The 12,767-nt window shown below is 46.9% G+C and overlaps 1 protein-coding gene across 6 annotated transcripts in view; it reads right to left on the reverse strand.

Moving 5' to 3' along the window:
• Positions 1-1,383: 1,383 nt before the first annotated feature.
• The window catches only part of LOC147893182 (uncharacterized), a 102,612-nt gene continuing 91,228 nt past the window's right edge, over positions 1,384-12,767 (reverse strand). For all 6 annotated transcript variants that reach the window (XM_087386033.1, XM_087386030.1, XM_087386032.1 and 3 more), the window contains one exon: positions 1,384-2,038. In XM_087386033.1, the coding sequence (XP_087242159.1) occupies positions 1,844-2,038 (195 nt within the window). In that variant the 3' untranslated portion in view covers positions 1,384-1,843. The remainder of the gene's footprint in view (positions 2,039-12,767) is intronic.

Raw genomic sequence — 12,767 nt, forward strand, 5'->3', positions numbered from 1 at the left:
ACCTTGGATTCTTTTGTTTCTTTGAAAGATTAGAAATTTTGCATAGTGTCTTCAAAGTCCCTCCCAATCCTATTTGAGTTCTATGATCTTCTTGAAATGATGACGCTGAAGTCAAGCAAACAGAAGTTAGAATGAGTATGAACACACCTATACCTCTTGGCACAAAACGGTGATTAGATTCAACACTCCAAGGGCCAACATTTTCGAAGGCTGAGTCAACGAATCACCCCAATCGGAGCAAGTAACGACCCTTTCAACCGAATGATAGAGCAACATCAACCCACCGAAGAAGCCCAATCCCATCTGGAACTCAATTCTAAAAAGAGCATTGCCTACAGATATTTAGAGGGTTTCATCGACCCACAAGGCTACACATGGATCCACCTCCCCCACTCCTTGAGCATCTCGATTGGGCAGTTTCATATTCTTTCTCACAGATTACAAATTGAGACGGAATGGGCTAAGGACATAACTCCGAAGGGCCACATTTTCACTTTGTGACTAAAAGAGGTTGAGAAAGAGGAGCACTTTTCCTTCAGTTGTCTTGTGTACCATGAGATTCAAGGCCGCCACTATTAACTTTTATGGATTCAAACCCCTCTCCAACTCGTTGGTCCATCAAAATCAAAGACGAGTAGTGATTTTCGATCAAGTGGCCATATGACACAGAGACTAGTTGCTCATATTGTGACACCTCTAACTTGAGTCTAATCAAGGAATGATTACTATTTTTTCCCAATCAGATAGCATTGACCAGCAATCCCCAAGGAGACAATGCAGCCAAGACCCGGAGAGAGACACGACAAACTCGCCAACACATTGATACACGGATGAGTCTTGGCCATCTCTCCTCCATGTTTGCTGGCCTGGGGACATAGCCGATTGGGGTGACAAGTGCCATGTCCAACGGACAAAGGTTAATCAACAACAGCGCTCTATCATTCCTCTATGGCGCCAATCCTTGCTGTGTCTACTGACATCCCCCTATCCATTCGCAGCTGCCCGATGGATTTGGTTCCTCAAACAGCATACAAAGGACCGCCACACTGATACCACATTTTTTCTCTCTTTTTCAGATTTTTAGTATTGGATGCCTGCCTAGTGGCTCCACCCTTTCAGGTTTTTTCTTATTGTATCTAGTTTTTTTCATTTTCATAGACACTGCAATCTTTCAATCCTTGATAAACTCCTCTCTCTCTCTCTCTCTCTCTCTCTCTCTCTCTCTCTCTCTCTCTCCCACACGCACACACATATACATCTCCCTCTAGGCATGGACATGGGAAAGGCCATAGATGTGCGCATGTGAATGATACAAGGCAAGCCATTGTGCTAGAGAATTTTGAAACAAAAAATGTATCTTAATGTAGAATGATACCTCCCAAATCTTGGATTCAACAATCTACAAGTTAGCGATGTTGCCTAAATTAGAATCTCAATTACATACTCTTGTTTTTGGGAGACAAGAAATTGGATGCTCCCATACATTGAAAAATCCCATATATCCTTGCTAAAGCGGGATCAGAGACTTAAATATTTTTACAGGATGCCTGTCTACAGATTCTTTACGAAGAAAGTACTGATGGATCCCTTCATAGATAATATCTCTGTTAAGATAGTTGGCAGCATGGATGGCATTCAAAGAAATGCTCTGTAAGAGCTTTTCCAACTTTCTTTACAACAGAGTTTGCAAGGAGTTTTTTCCATCCAATTTGGAAGAAGACGTCCCCTTTCTTGCTCTGGATAAAGATTAGATTGAAGGCTTTCTTCGCAGTCCGTTCATTGGCTTTCATTTGCATTTTCTTAATTTGGACAAGGCATGCTTACTGTTTATCTGAACATCAAACTAAGATGTGAAGGCAGATTTTAACTGATGTAATGACTCCTTTTTGTAGTCATAAAAAAATCTGCAGACATAATGAGCTGACTCTACTGTACAAGACCCTTCCTCAGGGGTTTTCCAACCAACATCATCGTGATTGGTGAAGATTTTCCCATCCACAAATAACACCATCATCACTTTCTTGATAATACTCTGCACCTGCAAAAGGAACAAAAGAAATAAGCATTTAAAAAGTACTGGTGAATGATTGCCTGCCTTATCAGATCTAGATGTCTACTAAAGTTGTCTGTCTGCATATGCTGCACATAGATAAAAAACAATTAACAAACTTGCCTTCTCGGTTATGCCTAGATCAGTGTACTAGAATATGCACTGGTGAGAAAAAACAAGAAAGAAGCACGGAGAAGGGTTGCCCCTGAGTTCGCTGCTGGACAAGTCCTCCCATTCCAACCCTTCCTCCACTCACGCTCAGCTCCTCCCTCTGATTCGCCCCATACAGCTTTTTTCCTTGAATTAACTCTCCTCCTTCCTTTCCACCTTTACTTCCTTGTCATCTGTGGGCATGCAGCAAGCTGAACTTCCAGCCCATGCACCAAAAACGCGAGTTGTGCCATGCAAACCATCTAAGAGCCTCGAGCTCTTATAGAGCAAGAAGAGGCTCTACCAAACCTTGACGACCAGCTGCCGCCCTGGATTCACAGGCATCGGCCTATAATGCACCAAGACCATGCCATATAGGCGTTTCTTCCAATCCTACCATGCCTTTTGAGCTGCTTTTGCTCCCCTAAACACTGCCTCAAGCAAACGTCTATGCAAATCTCTTTGGTCTTGCGAATTCGCCAAAACACAAACAAGCTCAACAACATATATCATTGCTCTACCAATTTGTCAACAGCTCAAGCTGCATGTAATCTTCACGCCAAGCAATTACCTCCTACACTTTCTTAAGGATTTCACAACCAAATCACAGGATAGCACAAAGAAAACACTACATGCAGCCCAAAGCTCCAATCAAATTTCAACTGAGCTCTTCTACCTTCGCGTCCTCTCTTGTTCAAGATCTCTCTATATATGAAGCCACCATTCACTAGAACTGATAGCTTCTAAGCTGACACACTCTCAAATAAGAGAGAGAGAGAGAGAGAAAGAAAGAAAGAAAGCTTATTAAAGTCTACTAAAGACCAATGGGTCTATGAGACTGATAGAAAACCTGATATAATGAGCAAAAGGGTGGAGCTACTAAACGAGCATCCTAACCCATGCTAGGAAACTGTGTAGGACATAGTCAATGTCATCATCATCAATGTCACCATAGTCATAGTCCTCACTGACATCATCATCATTATAGCAGATACAATCTCATCCAATACAATACAATACAGAACACACATCGGCATGAAACATCAAACCACGCCCAGTGATAGGCTAGGCTATGTAGGCAAAAAGCCCGTGATAGATCGTTGTCTACTGTCTAGATGTGTAGTCTGTCGTGACCTCCTGGCAGCGGCTCTATGCCTTAAAAGCACCAAGGTAACCCCTGTCTATTGGGTCCCGGGTCTAAACATAGATGAGATGTCAGCTAATTTGATCTGTGTGTCTGTCCTCTGTCGGATGTTCCACGTCTTGGTCTCGGGGTCTCTGCCTCGCCTACAATCTGTGATCAGGGAGTAGTCTACTCTGGCAAGAAGAACTCCGTGATCACACTCTGAGATGGGTCTGATAAGGCCTCCAATCCCTGTCTCCTGTGATCTGATGAGGCGCTCTCTATGTCGGACCGCCTTGTGAATCAAAGCGATGAGGCACCTCTGGTCTGGGTATGAGAGAAGTCTGGGAAGGGGCCCGTAGCCGTCTCTGGAGAGGCAGTGGTATAGTCCACAAATCTCGTAGTAGATTGGGCAACAGAAGGCGAAATGCTTCCTTCTTCCTCATAACTAGATTGTATGTCTTGTGTCACATCCTTGATCAGTATGGTATCATGAAGGCATACTTTGGTCACTCTTTAAAGTATTACCTTTGGGATTTATGATAATATTTGATCTTTGTGTGGTCCTATAAAATTGTTTCTAAGCCATGATAGTACAAGACAAGAGAAATGTCATTTGCCAAAGAGGTCGAGGATAACTTCTTTGGAAATGTGTCTCCTTATGAACTTGTGCAAACTTTTGTGTTAAACTGGGTCTTAGGTGACAGCAAGGCCTCTAGTACTGAGTTCTCATCAGATGTGCCACTCTTATCAAACTGACCTGAGGATTTGGTTCCTCTATACCATTGGAACAGTCTCTATGGTAGTTGTCCTTTGGAGAACTGTAGTGCTCATTTGGTTCCTTTGCACCATTGGAACAATCTCTATTACATCATTGTTTTTGAAGGTTGGGCTCTCTCCTTGGTCCTTTATGACCTCCTTGAAAACCACCCCATTGACCTGGTGTATAGTATAGACCCATACTCATAGTGGACATACAAGTTTAAAACTCAAGAATATTGTTTTGGATGGAGGTGCAGTAGTTAACACTATGCTTGAGAGGACCACAATGCAATTGGGTTTAATTCTCATCAGTTCAATCCACTTCCAAGTCAAAATGGGTAGACCTATGTGTCACCTGGCAAGTCAATGAAGCCCTCCTCTGATATCTATAAGCAGTGCTCTCTGAAGAAGCAGAGGTTCACAAAAAGCTTGCTAGGTGCTGTCCAGATCTTGTATGTACGTAGCTGTATGATATCCTCCCAAATGACATGGTTAGCCTCGTGATAAGTGAGCGGAATAGAAAGGGCCTCAAGGCTATACTAGAAAGGAGGCAATATGTCCATGTGGAGTCCAAGCCTCTGAAACCATCTACATATAGGGCCATACAAATACTTATGATCACCCTCAATTTAACTTACGTTGGCCTGACATCAAGGAACCAAAACCCTTACAAAGATGGAAGGCTTGGTCTGAGATCAGAAAGGGAATTAGGACTTACAAACCAGGATCTAGAGTTAGTCATGGGCAGATTGGGTCTTTGAAGTGGCAACGCCCAATAGAAGGGGGCCCCACGCTGGTTTCCAAAGAAGAGAGTTTAGCTGGGTTGGAACCTCTCAAATTTTACCCATTCCTACTCCCTTTTCTGATATTGAGGGAGTATTTAAAGTGCTGAATACTAGGTGAAAATTAGCAGACAGCAGCCTCTACTCGAAGTCCGGGTTCACCAAAATTTGGAACCACACTATCCCTGAAAAAAATTCTACTCTACTTTGGCTCATTCAAAACAAAGTTGTATCAACCAGGTCGGAGAGGAGTCTTATAGGAAGGGGTATGGGAAGTTGTATCAACCAAGTTGGAGGGGAGTCTTATAGGAAGGGAGGGGACTCTTATAGGAAGGGGTATGTCAAAGATGGCCAAGGTACAAGGAGGGCATTTTCCATCTCTATGTGGCTTGTCCTAAAGCCAAGTCTGAAAAACAGTGCAGATTCAAATAGAGGAGCCAATCAAATTGGAAAGCCATATTACTAGGTGATGCAAGAACAGTTACACAGGATCTATGGATTCAAATCAAGGTTCATTCTTTGTGGTTTGTTTCGATAGCCAGAAACAATCTGTACTTCGTCCAAATTTACACTAATGTTGAGGATGCTTTCATGCTTTTGTCGAGAAGGAACAAAAAAGACTTGACAAAGAAGGGCTGCAGCTGCATCAAAAAAAGATTGATGCACATAAGATGGAGTAACAGGGACCATTAACATCCTTAAAAAAATCAGGGCAGCCCTGCAGTGCCCAAATCGCTTTCTTAAGCACAAATGGATTTCTACTTTTTTGGTGCGGAATTTGGTGGTTTTGGCATCACCATTGTGTCCGGAGTAGGCGAAAACCCCCGAAATGATTTGTGAGTCACTAAATTTGGTCTCTTGAAGGGGTCAAAAGGGACCAAAACAGGTGCTTGACAAAGATGTGCTTAAGTAAGCGAGTTGGGCACTTGGCGTGAGAGGCGCTTGTTTAGGTCGTTTTGACCCTTCCAGGAGGTCAAATTTAGTGATTCAAAAGTCGTTTTGGTAGGGGTGCCCATTTTAGTGGCCCCCACCCTTAGGTTTCATTGTATCTAGTTTCTTTTCAGTCATAGACGTTAATAATCTCTCTCTCTCTCTCTCTCTCTCTCTCTCTCTCTCTCTCTCTCTCTTCACGATGAGGCCAGTGATTCACGCTCGACTGAGTAGGGGATATGCCACGCTGTCAGACTTGAGCGCCAGTGCTTTCACTCTCCTTGCTAGGATCCCCAAAGCAAGTTTCTTCCTTTGATTCTTTGGTCAGTCCAACTGGTATGTATGGCAGCCCATGTTGGGGCCCTGATCTATTAGAGGCGGATTGGGCAAGGGTGCAAAGGCTCTAGAATCTTTTACTTCTGCAGTAAGCCATCAGGCCCACTAGAGATATCTCGGCTGAGTTCCTGCCTTCCCACTCCATCTTGATGCAACATTCCAGGTGATCATATACCTCCATTGAGTCAAGGATTTTGAGCATAAAAGTTGTAATTTCATATTAGAACCAAAAGATATTTCCATTAACACTTTTGTCAAAGTTCACCTCTCATGAGGAGTATAGATAAGTAAACTGTAAAGGACTTAGAAAATCCTATCTGTGAAACTAAGATAATGTTAACTTAGAAACAGTAGACTCAAACAGCCTCCTCCTTGATTTTACTGTGACAAATCGCTTTCTTAAGCACATTCTTGTCAGAAGCCTGTTTTGGTCGTTTTGACCTCTCCAGGAGGACATTTATGACACACTCAAAAACGCTTGAGCGGGAACTTCAAATGTCTGTTTATCTATTTTGCAATTTGGTGTAGCATATATAACACACTAGAAAAAAACAGCGGGAACTTCAAAATGTCAGTGTGTCGAGCGTCTTAGAGTGGGAAAGTCTCTTTTTTTGAAAAAAGAAAAGCATTTCCAGCATAACGTTGGCCTCTCTCTCATTGGAGGATCTCTATTTTTTTGTCTAACCTAAAAGGCTCCAAAATGAGCTCCGTTTTTTTCTAATGGCTAACAAGGTCCTGAATGTGTAGAGCTGCAAGCGATCCTCTCTGATGACCAAGTTCACCTCTTGATAGACAAGCCAAATGGATGGGGCCTCAAGGCTATATTGAAATGGAAAGAGACAGACAAATAGACCTTGTCTCCATCGCAAGAATTTGGAAGCAAGAACCTAAATCTTCATGCTAGTTGGTAAACACAAGTGCACTTGACTAGAAAGAAAGAAGAAAGTTTAGGTCTTCGAAAGACCAAAGGCTCTATGAGATTGAAAAAAACAAATGGTACTTAGCCCATATGCCATGTATTTAGTAGATAGTCCCTCGTGATTTTTGGCTCGGCCATTATGTCGTTTCAAGGCTGCGTACCTGATGTCACCGGCTGTGACAGGAGGTGGGCGAGGTAGCTATGAGAGACAAAGGATCGTTGGTGTGTGCATAGGAGTGTCAAAGCGTGGTGTCACTGAAAGGAGGAGTACTTCGCTCACGAAAGTTCCACCACAAGTCTTTGAAGTTGCTAATAAAACTCCTCAACTTGGCGGATGAATGCCTCCTTTGGACGGACTAAACAACAATACTCACATCTAGTCTTTGTCGTGCTCAAAAGATGGTGCTTGGTTTTGAATATGAGTTGGTAGCATAATATCTTACACTCATCATCGTACCAACTATTGCAAGGGACTAAGCGAATAGATAGCAACCAAGTAGAGCATGTGGTGTAGGGAATGGTGTACAAGGCAACAGCATCAAAGGGGCGGGTGATCAAAGCAGCTCGATACTCTAGACGTGGATGTCCTCAAGATTTACGAATACTCCTTTCACTACGCACGGGCCTGCCGCGTCCAACTAGGAGAAAGAATGGCATGCTACTTCTTTTAGACCACGGGCCCGAGATCTGCAAGGATTCACATGCAATGCTTGAGAAATGAGTATTCACTAGGACTAGCAGGAGATCTTGAAGATGACTACAAGCAATTGTTCCACACACAGGAGGCCAAACCTCAAGTGGATGTGATGCAGGAGGAGATATGGGCATAGTTCTCTCAGTCCTCACCCCCTTAATGATACGAAACTTGGAGACCCTTTTTAGGGAGAAGGAGATGCATGAGGCCTTCAAGTCTGTACCATTGCAACAATGCCGAGGGGGGATGGTTTATAAGCAATCTTCTTCCAACAAAAATGGACCTCCCAACTACCCTCCTTTGCTTAGCTTCCTAGGAGATCTTTGATGAATGACATAGGCTTGCATCCCTCTCCCGAGGATGGATTAGCCTGATCTCCAAAGGGGGAAGACATAATCGACATTTGTCAATGAAGGCTGAAAACTCTCTTGAACACAATTTACACGATCTTAGCCAAGGTCTCAAGTCTAAGGCATTGTCCACTTCTCACACGTATTATACATGACACACAGAGAGGGTTTGTTTATCAGAGGTCCATCATAGACAACATTTTTACTTGTGACAAGAGTCACAGTCTCGTGCAACCCTCCTTTAAGACTTTGAGAAGGCATGTGACAATCGACAGGGCCTTTCTAGAGAGGACTATGCGGTGTCTAGGCTTTTCAGCACAATGGGAGCACTGTATTCAAGCAGCTCCAACTAGCTCAGAGGCCTTTTCCCTCACGCAGTCAATGAGGCAGCGCTTCCCACCACTGGCCCCCTTCTTGTTCCTTTTTGTGATGGAGTCCATAGGGTACTTCCTTTACCCACAAGAGGCACGCTTGATAGCATGTGCCTCCCAACCACCAAGAAGACGTGCTCCTAGATTTGGAGTTTGTGGATGACATGGCTCTCTTTCTTGAGAGATTAGACCGCGTAGCTTCGAGAGGGTGAGAGAACAATTATGAGAGTACTACGTAGCTTCTAGAACCAAGATTACTTGGAACAAGTCGATCAGCTTTCTCATGGTGGACCATTGACACCAAGCCATGAAAGGAGTGCACTAAGTGGAGGCTCTAGCATCAGGAGGGACTCTTTTGAGAGAGCTGCAATGGCCATCCCCAGTTGGGGAGCCTAAGACGACAGTGCAAGCACCTTTCCTCTCCTACACCATTCGCAATTGGCAAACATTTGCAGCTTGCGATTTGCCCTTGGATCCCGTCTCAAAAGACATTGGTTGGAGCAACAAGTGCCACATGAGGTCCTTGTCAAGTTCTTTTTTTTTTCTTTTACAGAGAAAAGGAACTTCTAGTAATGCTTAAATCCAACCATACAAATTGGCAAAACTAGAAAGGTGCCAATCGTGGCCAAAAACAAAAAACGGGCTGAAAGAAAGCCCACCTGTTGCTAGAGATCCCAGCTCACTGCCTAGGGATTCTTTGTAACAGGGGCTAACAACCACGGTGGTGGACTATACAGCCAGCAAATCCCTCACGGCGTGAGATCATAAAATACACCTGCAGGCACCTTGCAGAAACGTGCCCACCTATCACCAGTAGCTCGAAAACCTGGAACACCGCGCTCCCAAATGGATCGCAACGTTTAAAATGATATCCTGCCAAATGGCAGCCAGCATAGCCATCGGAGGAAGATGGTGCTGGCCCATGACCCAGCTGCAACAGGCCACCCAGATGTTCCAGGCCGTGATGCTGGCCACCTTCTCCCAGACACTATCCTCTCTCGACTGACGGGGATGGTGAGAAGGGGGGGGAGTAGCCAAGTGAAGCTCAATGCTGTGAATGCTCCCACCCTGTATCCGGTAAGCTGGCGAGACCATGTCTATGGAGAAGGCGTGGCCCCCCTTTGTAAGCCAAGCTGCCATACCCCACGTGAAATCTCTCTACGTGCTCTGAAGTCGTGCCACAATCCGAAGTGCTCGGAGCCAGATCCTCTGAGCTACTGGGAAGCTCCATAAGCAGTGAGGAATAGTCTCCACAGCTCTGGCTGTACATCTGTGGCAGCTGCCATCCACCCGCATCTGCTCAAGCCACGGGCCCACTGGGAGACCTCCGTGTGCGACCATCCAAAAGAAATAGGATATCATCCGTGGACGCAGGCTACAAAATATGGATCTAACCTCCTCGGGCACCTGTTGTGCACTCCAGTGTCTCTCCCGCGAAGCGGTTCAGACCATTGCGTCCATCTAGAGGTGACATCCTATTCGCGTGGTGTACGAGAAGAAAGACACCTCCTCCACTCTCTCTAAGAGACTTGCTCTGACCGGCCATAACCACTCTCCAAGGTCCCACTGTATCTTGCTGAGAGGGCGACCCTCCCATAACCAGTCTCCAGCGGGGGGCATCTAGGTCTGTGATGCAAGAAGGGTCGATCGACCACTCCTTGCCCAAACGTCCCACTACTCTGACCCTTTGCCAACCCACCTTGCCTAACACCCCATCCATCTCCTGGTCCCCTGTGATCCAAGGTTGTAGTAGTCCACCCGGTCCCACATCATAGAACCGCGCGCTCGTGGGGGTTGGCAGCTACGGGCACAACTGAATCCTCAGAGGTACACCCATCCTAGAGAACTATCCTAGCCAGTGTGCCGGAGTGAAAACCTGCAGTCCCTCCCTCCAAGAGTTCGGAATAGCTGCCTCTATCTCCACCATCCTCTGGCCGGCCCCTCTTAAATGAGAAAGGACCTCCAATCGTGCCTCTGCCTCTGCTAGGAGTCTAGACCATGTCCGCAGGGAGCGAACCAGGCCGCTGTCCCACTGTGCCCTGCCAATGTGTAGCCGCTGCCCTAGCATCAAACCATCCTAGTCTCTAACCTCCGGGTGCCAGATAAACGGCTGGCGTGCAAACTCCTCCGCATACCAGGGGCTAACTCGAATGAGACCTCCTGAGATCCGCTGCCAGACCCTCAAGAGACTCCTCATCAGGAGTGAGCCCTTCCTCGTGAGAGGGGCCTCCGAAAAGATCCACCTGTGGGGGGCCTCCGAAAAGATCCACCTGTGGGACGGCTGCCACTAACCACCTATGCGGGGGGTATTCCTCAAGAGACCATGCTGCAGGAGAAGTTTCCAGGGCTCCATGCCTGGAGTGAGACCCCTAACTATCAACTTGCCCAACAGAGCTCTGCTCTGCATCTCTGGATCTATAATACCCAGGCCTCCCTGTGCCTGTGTTGGTATCACTGTCTGCCACGCAACTCTAGCTCTGGTGTTGCGAGTGCCATCTGATCCTACCCAAAGGAAGTTACGGACCAAGCGTCTCAACGGTCCTATGTAACCCCTATGAAAACACCAGCAAGAGGCTATGTACCAGACTGTGGCCAACAGGACCTGGTTAGCCACCAAGGCCTTGCCTGCCAAAGAGAGTTTGGCTGAGCTCCAGTAAAGAAGCTTGCGCCTCACACTCTCGAGGACTGGGGCTATCTGTTGCTCTGCGGAGATGTCAATGCCCACACAGCATCCCAAGTACCTCGCCGACTGGCACTCGAGATCCACCTGAAGCCTACCAATGCGCCCCACCAAAGAATCTCCTAGGACTCCTGAGTCACTGAAAGAAAACCGACGGATTTGCCCCAGTTGGTCCTTGCCCTTGAGGCGATGCAATAAACCTCAAGAGCCCCCCTGACCGCATCCAGGCTCTCCTCCGAACCCTCCACATACAAGGCCGTATCATTTGCAAACTCCAAGTCCAGAAGCTCCTCCTCCTGTCTGATCGGTAGCCTCATCCCTCTGAGGCCAACCGTCTGCGACCTCAGGAAATAGCCCAACGTGCAACAAAGAGAAAGAGGAAGGGAGCCAATGGGCAGCCTTGTCTCATGGAGCAAGTGAGCGGGAAGGCCTCCCCGGTGAGCCCACCAATCAACATCTGACTGGAACTCCTTGCATACAAAGCGGAGACCCCTCTGATCCACCTGTCTGAGAAGCCTAATCTCGGCATCATGCCCTCCAAGAAGGACCACTCTACCCGATCGTAGGCCTACTCAAAATCCAACAATAGGATCGCAAGGGGCTGCGCCTCTTCCCTAGCCCAATCCAGCGCCTCCCAAAAGGTGAAGATGTCGAGGATGCTACACTCCTGGACAAAACCTATCCGCGTGTCGTGGATGATGTCGACTAGATGGGGTCGTAAACTCAAGACCTTGCCTAAGATCTTGTATGCAGTGTCTAGCAGAGTGATCGGTCTCCATTGTCGAATGTCCGAGCAGTTCCCTCCCTTCAGGATCAAACAAATCCAGCCTCTGCTCAAGGACGGTGGGGGTTCTCCTGAGTCAAAGATCTCCTGAAAGGCCAGCCGAAGGAGGGGGTGCACAAAGGGCCAAAAGCTCCTAAAGAAGACCGGGGACAGTCCATCCTCCACTGGGCACTTATGAGTCAGAAGTTGTTCTCGAAGCACATCATCTGTGAAAGGAGAATCCAACTCGCTGCTCACGCCCTGAGAGACCACAACTGGAACATGCTCCCATACCGCCTCGCGGGCCTCTCGCACCTAGGGGGACTACTCCTCAGCCTGAAAAAGGTGTCGATAGAAATCCGAAACCAACTCCATAATCTCATGAGGGTCCGAAACCACCCTGCCACTAGCGTCTCTCAGTCTCTGCAACTGGGCACCTGCCGACCTAGGCCTCATGGCGTGAAAGAACTGGCGGCTCATCCTATCCCCCTATTGTACCCAACAAGCACGAGTCCTATCTCTGGTAAGGGGCCCTGCCCACCAAATAGTCCTGTGCCAGGTGAACCATCTGTCTGCACCGAAGACACTGCTCGGGCAAGCCAGAGATCTCCACACATTGCCTGAACTTGCCTCCATCTAAGGTCTCCGTGAGGATCTCCTCTGGGAGGGACTCTGGATGCTCTGCGATAACCCAGAGGTCGGGGACCGCCTCGTCTGCCACTAATGAAGCCGCTATCTGTGGCGAAGATGCTAGAACTGTGCCAAAACAATTCCCTATGGAAGGAAGAATAGATCTGTACTCCTTCAGAAGCCCCAGGAAGCAGAGTGTCACTAGGAATCGTGGCACGTGATGAGTT

The sequence above is a fragment of the Dipteris shenzhenensis genome, chromosome 15 (assembly GCF_047967505.1).
Source record: "Dipteris shenzhenensis isolate YYH24624 ecotype China chromosome 15, Dip_SZ_1.0, whole genome shotgun sequence".
NCBI lineage: Eukaryota > Viridiplantae > Streptophyta > Polypodiopsida > Gleicheniales > Dipteridaceae > Dipteris > Dipteris shenzhenensis.